This window comes from Nerophis lumbriciformis, linkage group LG32, assembly GCF_033978685.3.
Source record: "Nerophis lumbriciformis linkage group LG32, RoL_Nlum_v2.1, whole genome shotgun sequence".
NCBI lineage: Eukaryota > Metazoa > Chordata > Actinopteri > Syngnathiformes > Syngnathidae > Nerophis > Nerophis lumbriciformis.
The window spans coordinates 7,690,721-7,718,032 of record NC_084579.2 but is presented as its reverse complement, the minus strand read 5'-3'; the positions used below and the strand labels follow the sequence as shown (position 1 = coordinate 7,718,032).

Sequence of the window (27,312 nt, the reverse complement as noted above, 5' to 3'; positions counted from 1 at the left end):
AACAACAGCTGTTTCTAAAGGAATGGGGGGTATGTAAACAGCCATTGTTTTCGGTCACATTGACACAAAAGAAAAAGATGCCTCGGGCTTGAACTGGTCCTGGATCGAGCTTGGGCAGGTCTTGGATCAAAATAAATAACCCCTCCCGTATCCTGCCATCGTACACAGCGGAATTTTCCAAGCCTTTGGCTTGGTGCAACAAAGACAGCTTTCGTCTGTTCACTGGGAACTCAGAGAACGGAAAGTTTTTTGATCATTTACATACAATTACAGGTAAAAGCCAGTAAATTAGAATATTTTGAAAAACTTGATTTATTTCAGTAATTGCATTCAAAAGGTGTAACTTGTACATTATATTTATTCATTGCACACAGACTGATGCATTCAAATGTTTATTTCATTTAATTTTGATGATTTGAAGTGGCAACAAATGAAAATCCAAAATTCCATGTGTCACAAAATTAGAATATTGTGTAAGGCTAATACAAAAAAGGGATTTTTAGAAATGTTGGCCAACTGAAAAGTATGAAAATGAAAAATATGAGCATGTACAATACTCAATACTTGGTTGGAGCTCCTTTTGCCTCAATTACTGCGTTAATGCGGCGTGGCATGGAGTCGATGAGTTTCTGGCACTGCTCAGGTGTTATGAGAGCCCAGGTTGCTCTGATAGTGGCCTTCAACTCTTCTGCGTTTTTGGGTCTGGCATTCTGCATCTTCCTTTTCACAATACCCCACAGATTTTCTATGGGGCTAAGGTCAGGGGAGTTGGCGGGCCAATTTAGAACAGAAATACCATGGTCCGTAAACCAGGCACGGGTAGATTTTGCGCTGTGTGCAGGCGCCAAGTCCTGTTGGAACTTGAAATCTCCATCTCCATAGAGCAGGTCAGCAGCAGGAAGCATGAAGTGCTCTAAAACTTGCTGGTAGACGGCTGCGTTGACCCTGGATCTCAGGAAACAGAGTGGACCGACACCAGCTGGACTGCTGCTGAGTGGTCCAAAGTCATGTTTTCTGACGAAAGCAAATTTTGCATTTCTTTTGGAAATCGAGGTCCCAGAGTCTGGAGGAAGACAGGAGAGGCACAGGATCCACGTTGCCTGAAGTCTAGTGTAAAGTTTCCACCATCAGTGATGGTTTGGGGTGCCATGTCATCTGCTGGTGTCGGTCCACTCTGTTTCCTGAGATCCAGGGTCAACGCAGCCGTGAATAGAAACAACTTACTTGGACATCGCATGAAGTGCGCAGAGGTAAACAAAGTGTGAAGCAGAGAGTCAGGGGTATGATGTCGCCAGGGAGACTTCCTGGCAACAATGGCTTTAAATAATAGTGACATGATTAAAGACAGGTGCGTGAGTTGTGAGGGCAGGTGAAAACTAATGGATTGCTATGGTGACAAACAAGAGTGCACAATGAGTCCAAACGTGGAACAGGTGAAACTAATGGGTAACCATGGAAACAAGACTAGGGAGTGAAAAGCCAGAAACTAAAGAGTCCAATAACTAAACAAAACAAAACATGATTACACAGACATGACAGACAATAGTGCGGGCCTTTTCCTGTAGGAAAATAATAATGGTAACGATAATAACAATAGTCTGCGATGAGGTGGCGACTTGTCCACCCGAATGCAGCTGAGATAGGCTGCAGCACCCCCCGCCACCCCAAAAGGGACAAGCGGTAGGAAATGGATGGATGGATGATTCAATTGTGAAAGAGAAGGTGTTTGAGCACCACTAGAGGGCGATCTGTGCATGTAAATGATCTCCAAGGGTTTATTTTCCTCCCTCACTGAGTCTGTTGTCACGTGTGCCTCCTCTGAAGGCCGACAACAAGGAGGTGGACGGCGGCCTGCTGCCCGACGGCAAAGAAGCGAGCCCCGGCGGACACGAGGCGGAGGGCTCCAAGTGGCAGAGGCCCAGGTTCTCGCGAAAGTCTCTGATGAGGTGTTGTCTGGTCAAGTGGATCATCGCCAGTACTACTCAGCAAGGACCAGGTAGAACCCATCAATGCCGGAGGCCTCGTGTATTAAGAGTTGCCTGGATTACCAGGAATTGATTAACGTGGACCCCGACTTAAGCAAATTGAAAAACTTATTCGGGTGTTACTATTTACTGGTCAATTGTACGGAATATGTACTTGTGGAAGTCGCTTCCTAGCAGCTCCACTGTAGACACGGCACAAGAGCCAAGCGTGCAGGTTTTAACAAGGTTTTAATGATCAATTGTTTTAACAACGGTTTTTTGACCTTTCAGTCGCGTCCGTATCCTCTCTCTCTCTCTGCTCCTGTTAAAACAACAGATGATTAGATTACCACGTACCACCTGTGAAATCTAATCACCTGCCAGCTGTGTCTCGCCGTCAGCACATCCGATGGTGCTCCGCCCTCAACACCATCGACAGAGGCGGTGACCTTTGCACCTGCAGGCGCGCTGATCACACTCTCCCTCCACAGTACTGTACTGTGCAATCTACTAATAAAAGTTTCGATCAATCAATCAACGTTCAAATCCAGAAAACGACATACGCAAGAAAACCTTCAGATGTACTAAATTTTTTTTACATCGCAATAAACTTGAAATTGATTTTAAATGATATTGAAAGGGACAAGCGGTAGACAACCGATGTCTGGATATTGAAAGTAGCCATACGACCGAGCTCTGCACGCTCTGCCCAATCAGGAGTCAGTAGGAGGTAGGGTTGTACGGTATACCAGTACTAGTATAGTATCGCGGTACTAATCAATCAAAAACGGTACTATATGTCAGGTTCAAACACTGATGACATCTATTAAACAAGACAAGAAGCAAACAATCAAACAGAGACAGAATTCAATTTGGCTCAGTGAGGAGAAACGTGTACATCTCTACCCTTGTACATTGTCATTACACTCTGCCAAAAGATTGTGCGCCTCCTCTTTTATTTGGACTTTCCCTGATTACATGGCAACAGCTGTTTCTAAAGGGACGGGGGTCGTAAACAGCCCATTAAAACAGTTCAAAGAAAAGGTCGTAAATCAGTTCAAAGAAGCGGTGCCTGGAGGGGAGTCTGGTCCTGCTTCCTCTTCGCTTTGTAGATCTCGGGTCAAGACAATATCTTTCTGTTGATTACAATACATGAAAGAAACAGAACACCTTCATGTTGCTTCCCATCCTACACAGTGGAGCTTTACAAGCCTTCTTCTTGGTGGGTTCAAAGACAGCTTTTGTCTGCTCGCCGGGAACTCACGGCAACACAAAGTTTTGTGATAACTTAGATACAATTATTCTGACACTGTACTCTGTTTGGAAAGTACCGGCGCGTCGTCACGTCGTGACATTGCTGGTTTTACGAGCAGAGGAGCATGTTCGGCAGCGCACAATCACTCTGCAGAGTACTTACAAGCAAAAGTTAAAGTACCAATGATTGTCACACACACACTAGGTGTGGCGAAATGATTCCCTGCATTTGACCCATCACCCTTGATCACCCCCCTGGGAGGTGAGGGGAGCAGTGAGCAGCAGCGGTGGCCGCACCCGGGAATCATTTTTGGTGATTTAACCCCCAATTCCAACCCTTGATGCTGAGTGCCAAGCAGGGAGGTAATGGCTCCCATTTTTATAGTCTTTGGTATGACTCGGGCCGGGGTTTGAACTCACGACCTACCGATCTCAGGCTGCTTCTTTTTTTTTGGAATGATTCCACACCGCCATCAGTGTGTGAATGTGTGTGTGTGAATGTGGAAAATAGTGTCAAAGCGCTTCGAGATCCTTAAAAAAAAAGGTAGAAAAGCGCTATACAAGTACAACCCATTTACCATTTTACTAAATGATGGATCTTTTCGTAAGGATGTCCATGGACTGTCTTTAGTTGGGTGCATCCGCAGGTTTTCCGCTGGCGTGGCGACATCTGCTTGCCATATGTGAATTATTGACATGGGCCCTCTGCACGCTGCACACACATGACATGACATGACAGTTTCTGCATGACTCAGCGATATCAACCCTTCCTTGAACTATTTGCTTCTCACTATTTGTCACTTGAAATCCAAAAATTAGATTAAAAAAGAAAAAAAAAATAGAAAAAAAGGTTTAGTATGTGTGAAGACTTCATTGTTGGACTCTGACTCTGCTGCTGTTTTGAAATAGTCACAGCTGCTTAGCTGCCATCTAGTGGTTGTCAGGAGAACTTCCAATCCCAACTTCCAACTTCCAATCTAACCCCAATCAGCTGACGTTGAAGCCTTATTGACATAAATAATCACCTTTTTTTTAGTATTGATCATTATACTAAGATTACAGGTCATTTATTGCACATTACATGTGAATGGAGCGGTCATCAATAATATAGCCGTTGGTTTCAAACTGTCATTAGTTAATTTTTTATTTAGGACTTTTTTGTTGTTGTAATAATTAGGTAGGAAAAAAATAAATAAATAAATTGGATGAAATCAAAATAAATTACAAATAAATAAATAAATAAATAAAATAATAATAATAATTAGAAAATAGAGAACATTACACACGGCGCTCAAAAATGTATCAAAATGTTTTAGTACAACTTTGGTAAGTTATGTGTCAAGACTTGGTCCGAGGTGTGTGCTTTTCCAGGATGCAACGGAAAGTTGGCACGGGCGAGACGGGAATTAAGGTACATGATTTATTTATTACCTATAAATACAAAAAAAAGGATCAAACAAAAGGCGCGCACAGTGGCGGAGAATAAACTATGAACAATTAAACAAAACTTGCAAACTATGGCTTGAATAAAGAAAACTTACTTGGCAAGGACAAAAAAGGAGCAGCGTGAACATGGACATGAAAAAATGGACAGAGCATAAATGTGGTGTGAGGTCGTCAGGACGAACAACAGAAAATGAATGAACTTAAATACTATGGACATGATTAATGAAAGCAGGTGCGTGACTCAAAACGTGAAACAGGTGCGTGACGGGACAGGTGAAAACTAATGGTTGCTACGGTGACAAACAAGAGTGCACAATGAGTCCAAACGTGGAACAGGTGAAACTAATGGGGTAATCATGGAAACAAGACAAGGGAGTGAAAAGACAGAAACTAAAGAGTCCTATAACTAAACAAAAACATGACTTAACACAAAACATGATTACACAGACATGACATTATGAAGACGCACCGCTTTATGGATTGTACTGTGCTTCAACATAGGAGTATTATTATGGTGTGCGTATAAGGTAAGACATATTATCTGGCGTTTTGTTTCGCAATATTATGCAAAAGCAACTTTTCTTACCTTCTGGTACCTGCTGATCTGTATTTGGGATCTGCATAAGTCCTGAAAATTTGCCTGATTCCGCCTTTGTAGTCCATACCGACACCGTAGTGGATAAGCTTCTTTTTTTTTCTCTACCTTCTTGTTATGGGACATTCATCCTCTGCTGTTGGCATTTCTAATATAAAGTAGTGTAAAGTTCTTAGCTAACCTCAATGAACCCCAAAATACCTTAAAATAAGTATATTCTCACTAATCCTATCCAGGAGATCGCAAAAAGCCGCTGCCTGACCAGGGCTCAGAAAATCTGCAGAGACTCTACGATGGCAATATGACTCAAGTAAACAACACCAAGATTTTAATTGTTCCGTTGAAAATACACAACATTACACACAGGGCTCAAAAACTATCAAAATGTTTTAGTACGACTTTGATGGATTGTCGGCGCATTAAACATACAAGTATTATTATGGTGTGTGTGTATAAGGTAAGACATATTATCTGCCGTTTTGTTTTGCAATATTATGCAAAAGCAACTTTTCTTACCTTCTGGTACCTGCTGATCTGTATTTGGGATCTGCATAAATCCTGAAAATTTGCGCGTGTCCGCTTTTGTAGTCGATAAGCTTCTTGTTATGGGACATTCATCCTCCGCTGTTGCCATTTCTAATATAAAGTAGTGTAAAGTCCTTACTTATATCTGTCAGTAAACTCGCCATGAAAGCGTTAAAACATACCGGTGTAGTGAGTTTACATTATTCACCCAAGGAACTTTAGTTAAATACGGTATTCTGTAGGCTTTTTATAGACAAACATTCATTCTTTTTTTTTCCAACTTTCCAGTCCATCCTTGGTTAAACCTATATATATTCCTACACATTCCTGAAACAAACCTTTCCAATTGATGCCAATGCCAATGAACAAGCATGACAAGAGTGTTAAAGGTTCCTCCGTTGTGTATTTAACAGGACAGGAGTAAGACGATAGGATGCACTTAGGGTGCATCAAACATTATCATGTTGCATTATTTCATTTGTTCTATATGGCAGGAGCTCATACATATTGTATGTTAATGTAGTGATGTCAGCAGCAATATTATAATATGATATTTGTAGGGATGGCAACAAAACAAACACTTTAGTTTTAGTTTTATATAGAGATGTCCGATAAGATTGGACTGCCGATATTATCAGACGATAAATGCCTTAAAATGTAATATCGGAAATTATCGGTATCGGTTTCAAAAAGTAAAATGTATGACTTTTTAAAACGCCGCTGTGTACACAGACGTAAGGAGAAGTACAGAGCGCCAATAAACATTAAAGGCACTGCCTTTGCGTGCCGGCCCAATCACATAATATCTACGGCTTTTCACACACACAAGTGAATGCCAAGCATACTTGGTCAACAGCCATACAGGTCACACTGAGGGTGGCCGTATAAACAACTTTCACACTGTTACAAATATGCGCCACACTGTGAATCCACACCAAACAAGAATGACAAACACATTTCGGGAGAACATCCGCACCGTAGCACAACATAAACACCACAGAACAAATACCCAGAACCCCTTGCAGCACTAACTCTTCCAGGACGCTACAAAATACACCCCCTATCCCCGCCCACCTCAACCTCCTCATGCTCTCTCAGGGAGAGCATGTCCCAAATTCCAAGCTGCTGTTTTGAGGCATGTTAAAAAAATTAATGCACTTTGTGACTTCAATAATAAATATGGCAGTGCCATGTTGGCGTTTTTTTTTCCATAACTTGAGTTGATTTATTTTGGAAAACCTTGTTACATTGTTTAATGCATCCAGCGGGGCATCACAACAAAATTAGGCATAATAATGTGTTAATTCCACCACTGTATATATCGGTATCGGTTGATATCAGAATCGGTCATTAAGAGTTGGACAATATCAGAATATTGGATATCGGCAAAAGAGCCATTATCGGACATCTCCAGTTTTAAAAATATCAAAATGTCATCTCATCCTTCAAAATGTTCTAATATGTTTAATTAAATAAATAAAAAATACACATTTAAATAAACAAATGTCATTTTAGAAAAAAAAATGCATATAGACATTGAATGTATTTTTATTTTTGTAAATTATGCCTTTAAATTAATATTGCATGTTGCAGTTTTTTTAAATGAGCAACTATTGAACCAACCAATACTTCTCAATTGATGTCCATTTTTGATCATTTTGAAATAGAAAATATCTACGTATAAACATTAAATGTATTTTTCATATGATGTCATTAAAATGTAAATGACTGTTTTAATGACATGCAGCACTCTTTAAAGTATCTATGTCCTAAATACTATTCAACAAACAACAACAAAACTCTTAGTTTAGGCTAAATGTAAATTTTTAATACTTAAAGACATATTTGTTTTTATGTATTTCATGATGTACTCTAAATTGTAATTACTTAGAACGGCTATATTGCCAAACATTGAATCAAAAATTAAAAAATAAACAACAAATAAATAATTCCTAACTGACGTCATTTTCTAAACCATTTTAAAGAAAGTAAATCTATGTATAAACATTAAAAACTGTTTTAATTATGTAGTCTACATTTGAATTACTTGAAAATGTCCTACATAGTTCTGTCAAAATATTTTTTTTTTTGAACAGATTAATCAAACTATGACATTGTCAGGTTCAAACAGATTAAACAGACAAGAAGCAAGGAATCATGCAGAGACAGAGTTCAATTTAGCTCATGTGGAGATTGCATGGAGCTGCACACTTAGTCACAGTCTCGCCCTATGCTCTAAGGTACAGCTCCCGCGTTCCTCTAGTTATTCAGGAGTTCCACAGTCAACATCACTGAGGCCGCCTCTAAAAGGAGTGGTCACATATATCACGCAAAGCAGGTCCAGTACGCACAATACGTGATGGAATGTGCTGGGGCCTTGTGATTTCGCCTTGTCTCTGCTGTCGTCTTATCTTCGTTGAGGTCCTTGAAGTCCTTGGCTGTTAGCGGGCTAAAACAAAGATAACATCGGCGGCTGAGGCCACCCCTCAGACAAGAAGTTTCGTCCTTGCACAGATACAAAAGTCTAACTTGAGCACAATAGCTAATAACTATAGCAACGGACTTTAAGCATACTAAAGTTGTGTGATAATATATATACATGATTATTCTAACAGACATTTTGATTAATTAGTTAATCACCAACTTTAAAAAAAAATATTTGACCACAAATGCAATTATATCATCAGAATATCATACACACACATTTTTTACATGTTTTCCTTGAATACACTACATTTAGGTCTTCCACTCAGGGAATAAAACACACTGGTCGATCCCAAGTTCTTTCAGATGACATATATGTTGAGTAAAAAGGACCCCAGAGACAGAATGATACAATATTAAGGTTTTTTACTAAAGCTTTAGGAGACCAGCGCTTACAACGCAGCCATAGCATCAGCAAGAAGAGGTCTGAATCCAAACAAAAAGAGTGAGCTTATGTAGAGCGAAAACAGCCCCTCTCGCCCAGAAAGGAGCGCAGCTGCTTCTTCAAAACAGATAAGGAACTGGCCAGAACAGCTCTGTGAGCCGACAAAAAGGAGCCCTTAAGACAAAATCAAGAGGTTACTAGCAGACATAAGATAAAAGCAAGGAGGTCACGAGAAGACAAACCACATGGGATAATACTAGCTCAGGTCCTGACATAGATTTGACCATTTAATTTTGGTAATTTCTAATGTTGAAACAACATGCTTTTTGACAAAAAAAAATTACCATTGATTATTGGTCATTTCCCAACCAATTTCCTACAACATAAATACAACATTTAAACAACATGCTTTTTGATGACCTTTAATCAATGTTGTGTTCCAACGTACAAACCCCGTTTCCATATGAGTTGGGAAATTGTGTTAGATGTAAATATAAACGGAATACAATGATTTGCAAAACATTTTCAATGCTACAAAGACAACATATTTGATGTTCAAACTGACAAACATTTTTTTTTTTTGCAAATAATCAATAACTTTAGAATTTGATGCCAGCAACACGTGACAAAGAAGTTGGGAAAGGTGGCAATAAATACTGATAATGTTGAGGAATGCTCATCAAACACTTATTTGGAACATCCCACAGGTGAACAGGCAAATTGGGAACAGGTGGGGGCCATGATTGGGTATAACAGTAGATTTCACGAAATGCTCAGTCATTCACAAACAAGGATGGGGCGAGGGTCACCACTTGGTCAACAAATGCGTGAGCAAATTGTTGGAACAGTTTAAGAAAAACCTTTCTCAACCAGCTATTGCAAGGAATTTAGGGATTTCACCATCTACTGTCCGTAATATCATCAAAGGGTTCAGAGAATCTGGGGAAATCACTGCACGTAAGCAGCTAAGCCCGTGACCTTGGATCCCTTAGGCTGTACTGCATCAACAAGCGACATCAGTGTGTAAAGGATATCACCACATGGGCTCAGGAACACTTCAGAAACCCACTGTCAGTAACTACAGTTGGTCGCTACATCTGTAAGTGCAAGTTAAAACTCTCCTATGCAAGGCGAAAACCGTTTATCAACAACACCCAGAAACGCCGTCGGCTTCGCTGGGCCTGAGCTCATCTAAGATGGACTGATACAAAGTGGAATAGTGTTCTGTGGTCTGACGAGTCCACATTTCAAATTGTTTTTGGAAACTGTGGACGTCATGTCTTCCGGACCAAAGAGGAAAAAAACCATCCGGATTGTTATAGGCGCAAAGTTGAAAGGCCAGCATCTGTGATGGTATGGGGGTGTATTAGTGCCCAAGACATGGGTAACTTACACATCTGTGAAGGCGCCATTAATGCTGAAAGGTACATACAGGTTTTGGAGCAACATATGTTGCCATCCAAGCAACGTTACCATGGACGCCCCTGCTTATTTCAGCAAGACAATGCCAAGCCACGTATTACATCGACGTGGCTTCATAGTAAAAGAGTGCGGGTACTAGACTGGCCTGCCTGTAGTCCAGACCTGTCTCCCATTGAAAATGTGTGGCGCATTATGAAGCCTAAAATACCACAACGGAGACCCCCGGACTGTTGAACGACTTAAGCTGTACATCAAGCAAGAATGGGAAAGAATTCCACCTGAGAAGCTTAGAAAATGTGTCTCCTCAGTTCCCAAATGTTTATTGAGTGTTGTTAAAAGGAAAGGCCATGTAACACAGTGGTGAACATGCCACTTTCCCAACTACTTTGGCACGTGTTGCAGCCATGAAATTCTAAGTTAATTATTATATGCAAAAAAAAAACATCAAATATGTTGTCTTTGTAGTGCATTCAACTGAATATGGGTTGAAAATGATTCGCAAATCATTGTATTCCGTTTATATTTACATCTAACACAATTTCCCAACTCATATGGAAACGGGGTTTGTAGATATGACCATTGAATTTTGGTCAATTTTCTGCAACACAAACATAACGTTGAAAAAACATGCTTTTTGACAACATTTATTCAATGTTTGTTCCATCTAGCCGCCTATTTGGAATCTCCATCCCGCACGGGCCAACAAAATTCATCGGCCCGCATCCTCTCCCAACGTCCAAGACCAATATAAGTTATCTTAACAATTGATTTTGCCTCTTCCTCTTACTTGAAGTGACTCTAATATGCGTGCAGAGTCATCAAGCACGTTCATCTTAAGCATGCAAAGTAGGCCATGTGAGAAAGGTGTGTCAGGTTGAGTGTTGGAGAAGTGAAACAAAGCAGGCGTGTTAAATGTGTTTTAGGCTGCTGGAGTTATTGACAGGGCGGGCTTCCTCTACTCTTTTAAGTGCTCTTCATATATCCCCAGCATCAGCGGATATGGATCATTGCTTGGTTTTTTGCATCCTTGAAATGACTGCGCAACTACAGCTCCCACATATAAACACACACACACATTTGAGGTATATGGAGTAAGGTGTCTTAATGTGAGAAGCCCCCGTTAGAAATGGAGGATAGTTTGGGATCATGCGATGGATTTTGGCTTTTTTACTTTGTGCCTTTCGAATTGTTCCCGAGCTCCAGTCGATGATTTCTGTACGTCGTCGCTACGTTTTGTCGCAAAGAGTCCTCAGCGCAGGCGGTGTCTAATGAGCGGCCAGGATGGGATTGGACGGCATGGAAATTATTGCTATTTTAGTTGTCAGCAGCATGTTCTATTTTGTGCTCAAACAGTTTGGCATTTGTGACCCTTTGTCACAGGAAGGTAAGACTGGAGTTCAGTTGTACAACATTAGTTGGTGTAGGTGTGTAAAATACATATATACTATATAGATATATATACATATATATAGATTCTAACTTGAACAAGAAGATTACATGTTTATTATGATTATATCTGTGAAGCATCCTGATTGTTCTAATATCACTACTGATACACAAGCACAATAATGAGCATTTTGTTGTAGGAATATGTCTGCAGGTGTGCTTAAAGTTGTTGTTTAAATGTTTCTAAACGTCTTAATTTGCTTCTTTTTGTTTATTTGTTTGTTCATCTCAATCTCTCCCTGGTCTTGTCTGTCTCAACTTTCCATTTGTCTTGTGCTCTTTGCAAAGATGGTGAGTATGCCTCTGCTGCTATATTTCTCTTCACTTAATATTATTATTATTATATTATTATTATTGCATCTTTATTATTTGTATTGTTAATGCTATAACCATTGTATCATTGTTTGTATTAGAATTGTTTTATTTTACTATCATTATAATTACTGTTTGTTTTAATACTACATGTTATTCATTATTATTGTATGTATTGTTATCATTAATAATGATATTGTATGTATTTTTGTTGTTGTTGTTATTATTACTACTATTGTTTTTAATATTGTATGTAATATTTTATGTATTACTATTGTGTTAATTTATTATTTTGAATGTATTTTATTATTAATATTACTATTGCACATATTGTTGTTATTTTATTTTCATGATTGATTTATTATCATAATTTGTAATATTGTTTTATTCTATTTTTTATTACTAATTTATTTATTTTGATTATTGTATTTTTATATTACTGTTATTTGTATTGTATCTATTATTATTTTGTTATTAGCATTATATGTATTGTCATTGTATTTAATTTTGTTCATTATTAATGTTAGTGTTGTTAATAGTGCCATCAATTGTATTATTTGTCCATTTTATTTGTATCATTAATGTTATTATTATCATTATCATAATTTGTGTTATTGTTTTATTTAATTTTCTATTACTAATGTACTTATTTTAATTATCATTATATTATTATGTTACTGCTATTGTATCTATTATTTTTTTTATTAACATTATATGTATTGTCATTGTATTTATTTTTGTTTATTATTAATGTTAGTGTTATTAACATTGCCATCACTTTTATTATTTGTATATTTTATTTTTATTATAAATTGTATTATCATAATTTGCAATATTGTTTTATTTAATTTTTTATTACTAATTTATTTATTTAAATTGTCTTTATATTATTATTATGTTATTGTTATTTTATTTATTATTATTTTGTTATTAACATTATATGTATTGTCATTGTATTTATTATTGTTTATCATTCATGTTAGTGTTATTAATATTGCCATCACTTTTATTTGAATATTCTATCTTTATTATTAATTTTATTGTCATAATTTGTATTATTGTTTTATTTAATTTTTTATTATTTATTTGAATTATCACTATATTATGTTACTGTTCTTTTTATCGTATGTATTATTATTTTGTTATTTATAATTAATGTTAGTGTTATTAATATTGCCATCACTTTTATTATTTGTATAGTTTATTATTAATATGAAGGCAATTTTTGAAGCACTCTTGACATGATCCTCCCCTTTCATTTTGGACATTTTGAATCACGGTATGCAGAAGGTCAATTTATAGATGTATTTATTGATATCCATCTTGTTTAAAAGTCCAATATTTTTCAAACAATTTCAAATAAGTCTGTAATGTCCAACAATATTATAAGTTGAAAATGGCTTTTATTTTAAAATGTGTAGAAAAGCTCTATACTTAAAAAAAATCTAAGGAGGACACACACATGTTATTGTTAAAAACATGATTTAAAAAAAGTATTTTTTTAAATAAAGGGGACTTTTAAATGTGACTTGTTGGTGAAATAATGCATCCAAAGTGTCCAAAATGATTGCAAGTTAAACAGCACATGTCCTCCTCACATTCTGAATGCTCCTCACACGCTCTTTGACATTTCACCTTCCCGTTCAAGCTGCATTTCTTCCATATTTTCTTTTCTTTCTCAACGTTGCGTTCTTACCGCTCCTCCTCACCTTTGGCTCGGCAGAAAACAGCGACAGCGACCTGGAGCTCTCCATGGTGCGCCACCAGCCTGAGGGTCTGGAGCAGCTTCAGGCGCAGACTCAGTTCACCAGGAAGGAGCTTCAGTCCCTTTACAGAGGCTTCAAAAACGTAAGAGCGCACGCACACGTAGTTCCTAGTTTGCAGCGAGGCAGGCGAGGGGTGGAAGGCTGCTAATGTGCATTAAAGGACGTCCGCTGCAATTACAGCGCAGACAAAGACCACCGGGCAGCTTTGCCAAAGTAGTGCGAGACATTAAGTCATGAGTTGTGGTCAGGGAGCTTCGCTGTAAGCAAAATCTTATTGTTTACACTGGAACCTCTTGGAAGTCATCCCTTCCCTAGATTTAACTATTGAATTTTGGTCATTTCCCAACCAATTTCCTACAACACAAATACAACGTTGAAACAACATGCTTTTTGACAACGTTTAATCAATGTTGGCTTCTGTTGCGTTTGGACCAGATGTTCCTCCAAGGGGATTTAAGTTACCGGTCAATCCCAAGTTCTTTTGATGACACATAAGCTGAGTTTAAATTATCACCAGAACAGAATAAGTATTTTGCAATTTACTCCCACTTCCAAAGACATGCACCTGGGGATAGGTTGATTGGCAACACTAAAATTGGCCCTAGTGTGTGAATGTGAGTGTGAATGTTGTCTGTCTATCTGTGTTGGCCCTGCGATGAGGTGGCGACTTGTCCAGGGTGTACCCCGCCTTCCGCCCGATTGTAGCTGAGATAGGCTCCAGCGCCCCCCGCGACCCCAAAAGGGAATAAGCGGTAGAAAATGGATGGATGGATTTTCAAAGCTTTGAAGAGACCAGCCTCGGACAACACATTCAATTGCGCAGTTAAGTCATACTTGCCAACCCTCCCGAATTTTCCGGGAGACTCCCGAAATTCAGCGCCTCACCCGAAAACCTCCCGGGACAAATATTCTCCCGAAAATCTCCCGATTTTCAGCAGGAGCTGAAGGCCACGCCCCTCCAGCTCCATGCGGACCTGAGTGAGGACAGCCTTTTTTCACGACGGGAGGACAACAGGGTGACAAGAACTAAATCATCCAGACTAGAGATAAATTGTATTATTATGTTTATCTTACCTAAAAATTAATATATTTATTAATTTAAAAAAAAAAAAAACGAAATAAATTTTGACTATATTTTGCTAAAAACATCAAAATTAATTGTATTTTTATTTGTATTTTTTATGACTCCTTATTACATCCAGCCATAGAATTATACCGGTACATTAAAATAAACATATTTGAAATAATTAATTTTAAATTATCATAATAATTCATTTAAATGACTATATTTAATTATTAAATTATTAATAATAATTAAAATTATTGCTTGTTTATCAACAACTTTACCATTTTATTCATTACAATTTGAAGCTCTCAGAAGCCAAGTTATCTTATATTCATGTTATATTTATGCAAGTTTGAAGTATCAATTATCTAAACACAGATTTTTTTGCATATTTTCAGGATATATATATATATATATATATATATATATATATATATATATATATATATATATATATATATGAAATGCTTGGTGAATTCTAGCTGTCAATATACTCCTCCCCTCTTAACCACGCCCCCAACCACGCCCCGCCCCACCCACCCCGACCACGCCCCCACTCCCCACCCCCCCACCTCCCGAAATCGGAGGTCTCAAGGTTGGCAAGTATGAGTTAAGTTGATCTGAAAACCTTACGGAAGTGCTGTGTTCTTCAATATGTCCCTCGCCCCCACCCTCCAGAAATAATACACAATTCAATTGTTCTACTCTGCGAAGAGACAGGATTAGGTTAGAAAAAGGAGTATTGCTACTCCCTGCATTCCGAGCTCAAGGTAGTCCACAGTGTACCCTCGGTCATGAGATGGAGAAAAAATAGAAAGAGCACAAAGAGAAAACACTAGTTATTTCAAACCTGACTATAGAAAGAAATAACTCTTAAATATGGATATATGTAGATATCTATCTTCGTCAGTTCCAACGTAGATTTCACCATTGAATTTTGGTCATTTACCAACCAATTTTCTACAACACAAATATAACATTGAAACAACGTGCTTTTTGACAACGTTTATTCAATGTCAGATTCTGAAGTAGATTTGACCATTGAATTTTGGTCATTTCCCAACCAATTTCCTACAACACAAATACAACGTTGAAACAACATGCTTTTTGACTGTCAGAGTGTGTTGGTGACGAACCCCAAGATGCAGAGATGACGGCAGGCATTGAGCGAGAAAACATGATTTAATTAAACACTAAGGCAAAAAAACAAACAAAAGGTGCGCACAAGGCGGAGAACAAACTTGGCTATGAACTAAAATAGCACAAAGGCTAACTGTCGACAAGAAACAAAAACACTTGCTGTGACACGAAGGAACTATGACAAGAGCAGAGTGAACAAAAGTAGACAGAGCTACAACGACAATTATTATGACAGGTAGTAGTGACGACAAGTATTAGCGACAATGACAATAATCCAGCAGTGACTGGAGGGTAGGGCAGGTATAAATAGCAGCTGGCTGATTGACACCAGGTGTGGCCAGGTGCCAATCAGCCACAGCTGAGGGTAAACAGCACTCAGGGAGACAAACAGGAAACAGAACCAAAACAAGAGCGCTGACAGGAAATACTACACACACAGAGGAAAAACTAAAACACAACCAAACTGTCAGGGGCAAGCCTGACATTGACAACGTTTAATCAATGTTGGGTTCTGTTGCGTTTGACCAGATGTTCCTCCAAAGGGATTTAAGTTACTGGTCAATCCCAAGTTCTTTTGATGACACATAAGCTGAGTTTAAATTATCACCAGAACAGAATAAGTATTTTGCTATTTATTTTCATAGCTTTGAAGAGACCAGCCTAGGAAAACACATTCAATTGCGCAGTTAAGTTGATCTGAAAACCTTACGGAAGTGCTGTATTCTTCAATATGTCCCTCGGCCCCACCCTCCAGAAGTAATACACAAGTCAATTGTTCTACTCTGAGAAGAGACAGGATAAGTTAAGAAAAAGGAGTATTGCTACTCCCTGCATTCCGAGCTCAAGGTAGTCCACAATGTACCCTCGGTCATGAGATGGAGAAAAAATAGAAAGAGCACAAAGAGAAAACACGAGTTATTTCAAACCTGACTATAGAAAGAAATAACTCTTAAATATGGATATATGTAGATATCTATCTTCGTCAGTTCAAACGTAGATTTCACCATTGAATTTTGGTCATTTACCAACCAATTTTCTACAACACAAACATAATGTTGAAACAACATGCTTTTCAATAACGTTTTATTCAATCTCAGGTTCTGACGTAGATTTGACCATTTAATTTTGGTCATTTCCCAACCAATTTTCTATAACACAAATACAACGTTGAAACAACATGCTTTCGAACAATGTTTATTTAATGTCACGTTCCAACGTAGATTTGACCATTGAATTTTGGCCATTTTCCAACCAATTTCCTACAACACAAATACAACGTTGAAACAACATGCTTTTTGACAACGTTTAATCAATGTTGGGTTCTGTTGCGTTTGGACCAGATGTTCCTCCAAGGGGATTTAAGTTACTGGTCAATCCCAAGTTCTTTTGATGACACATAAACTGAGTTTAAATTATCACCAGAACAGAATAAGTATTTTGCAATTTATTTTCAAAGCTTTGAAGAGACCAGCCTAGGACAACACATTCAATTGCGCAGTTAAGTTGATCTGAAAACTTTACGGAAGTGCTGTGTTCTTCAATATGTCCCTTGCCCCCCACCCTCCAGAAGTAATACACAAGTCAATTGTTCTACTCTACTCTGAGAAGAGACAGGATAAGTTAAGAAAAAGGAGTATTGCTACTCCCTGCATTCCGAGCTCAAGGTAGTCCACAATGTACCCTCGGTCATGAGTTGGAGAAAAAATAGAAAGAGCACAAAGAGAAAACACTAGTTATTTCAAACCTGACTATAGAAAGAAATAACTCTTAAACATGGATATATGTAGATATCTATCTTCGTCAGTTCCAACGTAGATTTCACCATTGAATTTTGGTCATTTACCAACCAATTTTCTACAACACAAACATAATGTTGAAACAACATGCTTTTCAATAACGTTTTATTCAATCTCAGGTTCTGACGTATATTTGACAGTTGAATGTTGGTCATTTCCCAACCAATTTCCTACAACACAAATACAACGTTGAAACAACATGCTTTTTGACTGTCAGAGTGTGTTGGTGACGAACCCCAAGATGCAGAGATGACGGCAGGCATTGAGCGAGAAAACATGATTTAATTAAACACTATGGCAAAAAAAAAACCAAAAGGGTACAAACAAAAGGCGCGCACAAGGCGGAGAACAAACTTGGCTATGAACTAAAATAGCACAAAGGCTAACTGTCGACAAGGAACAAAAACACTTACTGTGACACGAAGGAACTATGACAAGAGCAGAGTGAACAAAAGTAGACAGAGCTACAACGACAATTATTATGACAGGTAGTAGTGACAACAAGTATTAGCGACAATAACAATAATCCAGCAGTGACTGGAGGGTAGGGCAGGTATAAATAGCAGCTGGCTGATTGACACCAGGTGTGGCCAGGTGCCAATCAGCCACAGCTGAGGGTAAACAGCACTCAGGGAGACAAACAGGAAACAGAACCAAAACAAGAGCGCTGACAGGAAATACTACACACACAGAGGAAAAACTAAAACACAACCAAACTGTCAGGGGCAAGCCTGACATTGACAACGTTTAATCAATGTTGGGTTCTGTTGCGTTTGGACCAGATGTTCCTCCAAGGGGATTTAAGTTACTGGTCAATCCCAAGTTCTTTTGATGACACATAAACTGAGTTTAAATTATCACCAGAACAGAATAAGTATTTTGCGATTTATTTTCAAAGCTTTGAAGAGACCAGCCTCGGACAACACGTTCAATTGCGCAGTTAAGTTGATCTGAAAACCTTACGGAAGTGCTGTGTTCTTCAATATGTCCCTCGGCCCCACCCTCCAGAAGTAATACACAAGTCAATTGTTCTACTCTGAGAAGAGACAGGATAAGTTAAGAAAAAGGAGTATTGCTACTCCCTGCATTCCGAGCTCAAGGTAGTCCACAGTGTACCCTCGGTCATGAGTTGGAGAAAAAATAGAAAGAGCACAAAGAGAAAACACAAGTTATTTCAAACCTAACTATAGAAAGAAATAACTCTTAAATATGGATATATGTAGATATCTATCTTCGTCAGTTCCAACGTAGATTTCACCATTGAATTTTGGTCATTTACCAACCAATTTTCTACAACACAAACATAATGTTGAAACAACATGCTTTTCAATAACGTTTTATTCAATCTCAGGTTCTGACGTAGATTTGACAATTGAATGTTGGTCATTTCCCAACCAATTTTCTATAACACAAATACAACGTTGAAACAACATGCTTTCGAACAACGTTTATTTAATGTCACGTTTCAACGTAGATTTGACCATTGAATTTTGGCCATTTTCCAACCAATTTTCCACATCAAAAACAATGTTGAAACATGCTTTTTGACAACGTTTAATCAATGTTGGGTTCTGACGTAGATCTCACCATTGAATTTTGGTCATTTCCCAACCAATTTTCTGCAACACAAACATAACGTTGAAACAGCATGCTTTTTGATGACCTTTAATCAATGTTGGGTTCCAACGTAGATTTGACCATTGAATTTTGGTCATTTCCCAACCAATTTTCTACAACACAAATACAACATTGAAACAACATACTTTTTGATGACCTTACGTTCCAACGTAGATTTGACCATTGAATTTTGGTCAATTCCCAACCAATTTCCGACAACACAAAGACAACATTGAAACAACATGCTTTTTGATGACCTTAAGTTCCAACGTAGATTTGACCATTGAATTTTGGTCATTTCCCAACCAATTTTCTACAACACAAATACAATGTTGAAACAACATGCTTTTTGAAGACATTTATTCAACATCAGGTTGTGATGTTAATTTGACCATTGATTATTGGTCATTTCCCAACCAATTTTATACAACACAAATACAACGTTGAAACAACATGCTTTTTGACAACTTTTATTCAATGTCAGGTTGTGACGTTTATTTGACCATTGAATTTTGGTCAATTCCCAACCAATTTCCTACAACACAAATACAACATTGAAACAACATGCTTTTGATGACCTTTAATCAATGTTGGGTTCCGACGTAGATTTGACCATTGAATTTTAATCATTTCTCAACCAATTTTCTACAACACAAATACAACGTTGAAACAACATGCTTTTTGACAACGTTTAATCAATGTTGGGTTCCAAGGTAGATTTGACCAATGAATTTTGGTCATTTCCCAAAAAAATGTATACAACACAAATATAGCATTGAAATAACATGCTTTTTGACAGCGTTTATTCAATGTCAGATTCTGACGTTTATTTGACCATTGAATTTTGGTCATTTCCCAACCAATTTCCTACAACACAAATACAACATTGAAACAACATGCTTTTTGACGACGTTTATTTAATGTCAGATTCTGACATTTATTCGACCATTGAATTTTGGTCATTTCCCAACCAATTTTCCACAACACAAATACAACGTTGAAACAATATACTTTTTGACAACGTTTAATCAATGTTGGGTTCCAAGGTAGATTTGACCATTGAAATTTGGTCATTTCCCAACCAATTTTCTACAACACAAATACAACTTTGAAACATGTTTTTCAAGAACGTTTATTCAATGTCAGGTTCTGACGTTGATTTGACTGTTGAAATGTGGTCATTTCCCAAACCAACAACCTGGATCCAACGTTGGACATCAACGTTGTCTCAGTTTACAAATACAACTATTTTGCATCGTTGTTTCCAAGTCAGAGTCAAACTGTGGCCTTTCTTGAGTGTACAGTGCAGGCAAGATTAAGTGTACCGTGTGTGGCCCCCACATTAAGACTTTTAAACGTGTATATTTTATTCTATTCATGACTTAAGGGGCCAAATTTACAGAAAAAAATGTGTTTGGGGGCCTGTATATCTATTTTTAGGAACACTAATACAAAACCTCACAATAATGTCTGATTGAATGCTAAAAACGTTATGACAGACCGCCTTAAAAAACGGAATGGAATTTTAATTTTTTTTTACTGAATGAGAAACCCAGAATGTACATGAAAATAAAGAATGTGGGATTTACAATATGAACTATGAACAATAAAACCCTGAATATTGACAACTTATGAACGTCACACACCCTCTCCATCCACATATTTTACAATCAAGCGAAACGCAACAAAAATGCAACAAACAGAGCGAAATATGAACGCAAAAAAAATAAGTTCAAAGTAAAGGGCTTTTTACTTCAAATGAAACTGAACGTTTCTGAATTGTGCTTTGTGTCTTACATTAGAAGGCTAAGATAGCTACATAACAACTCGCGCTAACATCGCTAACAAATTATTCACACATTTCCAACCTACTGTTATTACTTGCCGTTTCATTGTCTCCTCCATTGCCACAAATAGTAAACACTGACTCTGACAAAAGTCGTTTTTCGTAAAATACATCTTTTTGTGAAAGTTTGTTGGTGAAGCAGGACTAATCTTTGCACACTCTCGAAGCGACTTCTCCACAGATGAAGGCACATTGCCAAGAATTATGAAAGTTAAAAGTAAAGGACTTTTTACTTCAGATGAGGCTGAACATTTGTGACGTTTCTACAAGCAGTAGAAAATGGATGGATGGTACTTTTTCGTCTAATGTGTATATTTTAGGCCATTGGTTCTTTGTTTTATTTTTGCAAAAAAAAAATATATGTATATATATATATATATATATATATATATATATATATATATATATATATATATATATATATATATATATATATATATATATATATATATATATATATATATAATTATTATTATTATTATTATAGGTTGATTGGCAACACTAAAAAAAAAAAAAATTGGCCCTAGTGTGTGAATGTGAGTGTGAATGTTGTCTGTCTATCTGTGTTGGCCCTGCGATGAGGTGGCGACTTGTCCAGGGTGTACCCCGCCTTCCGCCCGATTGTAGCTGAGATAGGCTCCAGCGCCCCCCGTGACCCCAAAGGGAATAAGTGGTAGAAAATGGATGGATGGATGGATTTTTTTTTTTTTTTTTTTTGAAAAAATAAAACAAAGAACCAATGGCCTAAAATATACACATTAGACGAAAAAGTACCATCCATCCATTTTTTACTGCTTTTATTTTTTATTTATTTATTTATTTTTTTCTCTTTTTAGCTTTGGTATGAATCAGAATCAGAAATACTTTATTAATCCCTGAGTTGAAATTAAAAAAATTCAGTACAATCCCATTCAAGATCAGACAAGCATTACGGGGAGACAGAACAGGATCAAACATTACAGGGAGACAGAACAGGATCGCTGATGGGTCTGCCAACTTCCGGCGCCCCTTACAAAAAAGGTGACATACAGGTAAACAATGGGGGGTGGGGGGTGAGGAAAAAAAATCGGTCTAAGCCTGGGCCCCTGGAGAGGGGGTCCAGACTGAGGCAAAGGGAAAAAACAACTCATAACCATAGCACACAGCCCACTCATCAAAGAACACAAAGGACATTAAAAACATTAAAAAGAGCAGAGCTGATGCAACCAGCCACAAATTCGAAGTTATTGGTTTTTTTTTGGTTCTTTGTTGTTACTATTTTTGTATTACAACATTTTATTATTTGATCATGTTGTACTGCATTATATCTTTTGTTTTGTTTTGTGATTGTGTGATGTTTTTTTGCCTGGACCCAAGGAAGAATAGTCTCCACTGCGGTGTAGACTAATGGGGATCCTTGATAAACTAAACTAAAATAAACTTGTGCTTTGTGTCTTACATTAGAAGGCTAAGGTAGCTACACAACAACTCGCGCTTACATTCGTGTCTTGTGCTGGTTAAAGCAAACTAACAGCAGAGCATTTTTCTACATTGGGTTTCATAATGGATATGATGTTGTGATACCGGTCTTACATAAATTAAAAATGGCAAGAATGTTTGGGTAAATTTCTACCATGTATGGATAATCCGCTGATGTCACACTTGAACAACATTCCAAACAGACCGTTACAAGGAAGTATGAAGGAAGGCAGGATTGTTTTAGAAAAATCTCTGCAATGGTTTGATTTCTAATTTTCCAGACCAAATTACACATAAGCAGGAACCAACAGGTAAGAAAAGTTGGTTTTGAATCATAGGATCCCTTTTAGAGGTTTCACTCGACACAAATAAAAAAATAAAAAATCAAGCTGGACATGAAAAAGACAATGATAAGCATTTCATTCTCGCCACTTTTCCACAATAGGAATGTCCCAGTGGGCTTGTGGACGAGGAAACCTTCAAGACTATTTACTCACAGTTCTTCCCTCAAGGAGGTAAACTTGATGAATGACAACCAATGGATTTATTGATTCAATGATTTGTCACTGCACTGCATAATGGTCAGTTTGTTGGTGTTGTTTTTAGCGTGCATTTTTTCCTTCTCAGACGCAACCATGTACGCACATTTCCTGTTCAACGCCTTCGACATGGACGGAAGCGGCTCCATCAGATTCGAGGTCCAGTCCACCGCTACTCCTTCTTATTATTTGGCAGTATCGCTTTTAATTGGATTTAATTCATTTCCACCAAGTAAGATTTATTCCTTAAAAATTGAAAATGTTCATTATTAGAGTATAAAAACCTTCTAAATACCATTTTAACATCATGAGAAGCTTCTAGACATGGAATAACACCCTTTAGTCACCACTCCTTCTTTTATCCAATATAGTATTGTTGTCTGAGGCTGGGCCAATCAGTGGCCATGATACTGAACGGCGCACTCTGATTGGTTTGGTCTTGTCCAGAGCCCAATACAACTGTAATATTGATATTTTTAGTTCCTTAAAGACAAGGATCAAACAAAAGGCGCGCACAGGGGCGGAGGTACAAAACTAGACTATAAACACAGAACTTGCACATTGGCAGAAACTATGAACAATTAAACAAAACTTGCAAACTATGGCATGAATAAAGAAAACTCACTTGGATGAAAAAACGGCATGAAAAAGCGCAGCAAGGGTCATAAGGGTGTGTGGAGAGTATAAATGCGGGATGTCGTCAGAACGACAAACTGAAAACAATTAACTTAAATACTATAGACATGATTAACGAAAACAGGTGCGTGACTCAAAACGTGAAACAGGTGCGTGACGTGACAGGTGAAAACTAATGGTTGCTATGGTGACAAAACAAAAGTGCACAAAAAGTCCAAAAACCAAACCGAACATGACCAAAACAAAAACATGATCACACAGACATGACAATAGTCATGTTTAAAGTAGTTAGTATTTTCCCAATATAGTGTGTCTTCTCGTGACCTCCTTGCTTTCATCTTATGTCCGCTAGTAAACTCTTTGTGTTGTCTTAACCTGTTAAGGCCCAAGCTGTTTGTTTACATGTTTTTTTTATTTCTCTTTGCTATTTGGGCTTATTGGACCCTAATTAGAATAAAAACTAAGAATCATCTTTTGATATGATGTACTTAGTTCATAAGTACCAAAACGTGTACTTCATGTTTAGTGACATGTTAATTCTTATTTTTACACTTTTTTTCCCCAAATTCCATTGTATGTTATACTCTTCTGACACCACCAGATGGCAGTATAAGTGTCCACATAAGTGGCCATAAGACCCCAATTCAGTAGTGTACACAATTTTGGAAATAAGAGCTAAAAGGTGCTGTCCACGCATGTGGCCACTAAAGCCTTTAGAGGTTAAGCTATTCTGAAGCTTGAAAATGCTTAATTTAGGGCTAAAATATGTAGAATATGCTTTAAAAAACAGAAAAGTTCAGCGTGGACTCGTTTTTATGAGGTTGTAAATCAGGATGATAGTAATGCTGGCTACGTGATTTGCAAGAGCTGCGACGCTGTTTATGTCTACGACAGTCACAAAACCGGGACATCTAACATGGTGCATCACATTTGTGCAAAACCCCGAATCTCCACAAACACCCTGAGCATGAGCAGTTTCGTCCGCCGTGATCCTAGAAGAGTGCCACAGGATGTTAAAACAAGATAGAACGCAGCTGCCTGCAGCAGTTTGAGTGGCGCGAGCGCGCTTGGAGGTGCGCTCAGCGCGGCTCCCAGATGATTGCGCACTGGTGTGCGTCTGGGCCGTGACAGCGTGGCACGCATTGAATGTCTCTGCTGCATTGGATCAGTCTCTTTTCTTTAACAGGCAAAAGCTTTATAACCTCACTAATGCCTTGCATCGTCTATATTAGATATATAACAACAGGCAGGTGGCGGATGGCGGGCGGGTGCGGTTTTGATTAAATGTTAGTTCGGGTGGATGGCGGATGGTTGACGACTTTTATGATGCGGTTGCGGATGAAATAATTGCCTATCCGCGCATCTCTAGTATATACACAATGCAAAATGAGTTACCTACACTGTTGGGAATTATCTGATGGAAGAATGCACTGCACATGTGATGGAGGAATGCACAGTGAAGGGTTGAAATTCAACTGAATTTGCATTAAATCAGGTTGTTTTAGCTAATAATCATGCTGCAAGATCTGGCATGTTGCATTCAATGTTTATTCCCATTCATTTCCCATTAATTCCCATATATTCCCGTTAAACTCCCCTCACCTCCAAGGGGGTGATCAAGGATGATGGGTCAAATGCAGAGACTAATTTTGCCACACCTAGTGTGTGTGTACTGGTACTTTTAATTCCCATGGAAAGTTTCCAACTTTCAGAATCAGAATCAGAAATACTTTATTAAAAAAAAATAAAAATAAAAATAAAAAAAATCAGCACAATCCCATTCAAGATCAGACAAACATTACAGGGGGACAGAACAGGATCAAACATTACAGGGAGACAGAACTGGATCGCTGACAGGTCTGCCAACTTCCGGCGCCCCTTACAAAAAAGGTGAGATACAGGTAAACAATGGGGGGTGGGGGGACGGGAGAGAGAGAAAAAAATCAGTCTAAGACTGGGACCCTGGAGAGGGGTCCAGACTGAGGCCAAGGGAAAAAACAACTCATAGCCATAGCACACATCCCTCTTACATGTGTGTAAGAGGTTAACATCAAAGGACATTAAAGACATTAAAAGAGCAGAGCTGATGCAACCAGCCACTTCTACATACAGCTATGAATAAAAAGCAAAAGAAACATATACACTGTGGTGGCCTTTGCGGTGTTCCATGCCACCGTCTACTGAATGGCCAGAGAAAGGAGCGGACCCAACAAAGCAACCAAGAGAGCCGACTCCACTCTCGACTCCACTTTGAATATTCCCGGAATTTTGCGACCCTAATCACATATGCTAAAAAGGTCGGGCAAAATGCCCCAAACATGTGATTTCTTATAGTAAAATTGTCATAACGTGGACTGTGAGGGTTTTGTTTTCCCGAGATGCAAGAATTGGAGCGGGCGTGGCGTGCAGGTAAAGACATATTTATTTTCACACTAACAAAAGAAACAAAAGGCGCGCACAAGGCGGAAGTACAAACTTGGCTACGAAAACAAAACTAGCACTTCGGCAAAAACTATGAACATGAAATAAATAACACTTGCTAACTGTGACATGAATAAACAAACACTTGCTTGAAAAGCATGGAACTATGGCATGGAACACGTAATCAATGGAGTAACAGGGATAACAGAGTTAATGCCGCCAGGCCATACTTGCCAACCCTCCCGGATTTTCCGGGAGACTCACGAAATTCAACGCCTCTCCCGAAAACCTCCCGGGACAAATTTTCTCCCGAAATTCAGGCGGAGCTGGAAGCCACGCCCCCTCCAGCTCCATGCGGACCTGAGTGAAGTGTCAACAGCCTGTATTCACGTCCGCTTTCCCACAATATAAACAGCGTGCCTGCCCAAACACGTTATAACTGTAGAATGATCGAAGGCGAGTTCTTGGTTTCTTATGTGGGTTTATTCTTAGGCAGTTTCATTAACGTCCTCCCAGCACGGTAACAACACACAACAACAGCAGTAACGTTTTCGTCTACTGTAAAGCAGTTTGTCTGCCGTAAACAGCAATGTTATTGTAATATATTGAGTTGGAGGCAATAACCAGGCGAGGTGATGAAGTACGTCTCTTTACTGTAGACTTCAGAACAGACTCACACACTTGACGTCAGGTGCGCAACACCACGTAAATCGTTGGCCAACCAAAAAGTAACCCCAGTACGCTATAGCCAACATTCACCAGGAGATGGCAACAGACAAACATAGATCACTCTATTACATTCCTCCCCTTTTAGAAATGTAGAAGTTACTCAAAATAAATAAATAACCCAACCAAAAAATGCAGCAGCTCAATTAAAAAACTGTACTTTTTTTTTAGTACTGAACTCTTAACTCTCATTCGTAAACAATAACATGCTTATTATACAAACTGTATTCGTACACCTTTAACACAGATTTTTATACTGTCTTCAGAGATTCAGTTTTTTTGGTGGTACTCAAAACCTATCTGGGTACCTGCGAGAGGGTGTTCAGCATGGTTAGAAAAATAGTGACAGAGAATAGAACAAGGATGGACAATTCAACCCTTAACTCAACAATGTGTAGATGAGTGTTATGTGTGTGTATATGTGTAAATAAATGAACACTGAAATTCAAGTATTTCTTTTATTTATAT

The 27,312-nt window shown here is 38.1% G+C and overlaps 1 protein-coding gene across 1 annotated transcript in view; it reads left to right on the top strand.

Moving 5' to 3' along the window:
- Positions 1 to 27,312, top strand: part of LOC133574594 (calsenilin-like) — a 35,738-nt gene that overhangs the window by 6,634 nt on the left and 1,792 nt on the right. Inside the window, exons 3-7 of the mRNA XM_061926775.1 lie at positions 1,825 to 1,996; positions 11,810 to 11,812; positions 13,557 to 13,681; positions 22,968 to 23,037; positions 23,150 to 23,220. Coding sequence (XP_061782759.1) covers positions 1,825 to 1,996; positions 11,810 to 11,812; positions 13,557 to 13,681; positions 22,968 to 23,037; positions 23,150 to 23,220 — 441 coding nt within the window. The remainder of the gene's footprint in view (positions 1 to 1,824; positions 1,997 to 11,809; positions 11,813 to 13,556; positions 13,682 to 22,967; positions 23,038 to 23,149; positions 23,221 to 27,312) is intronic.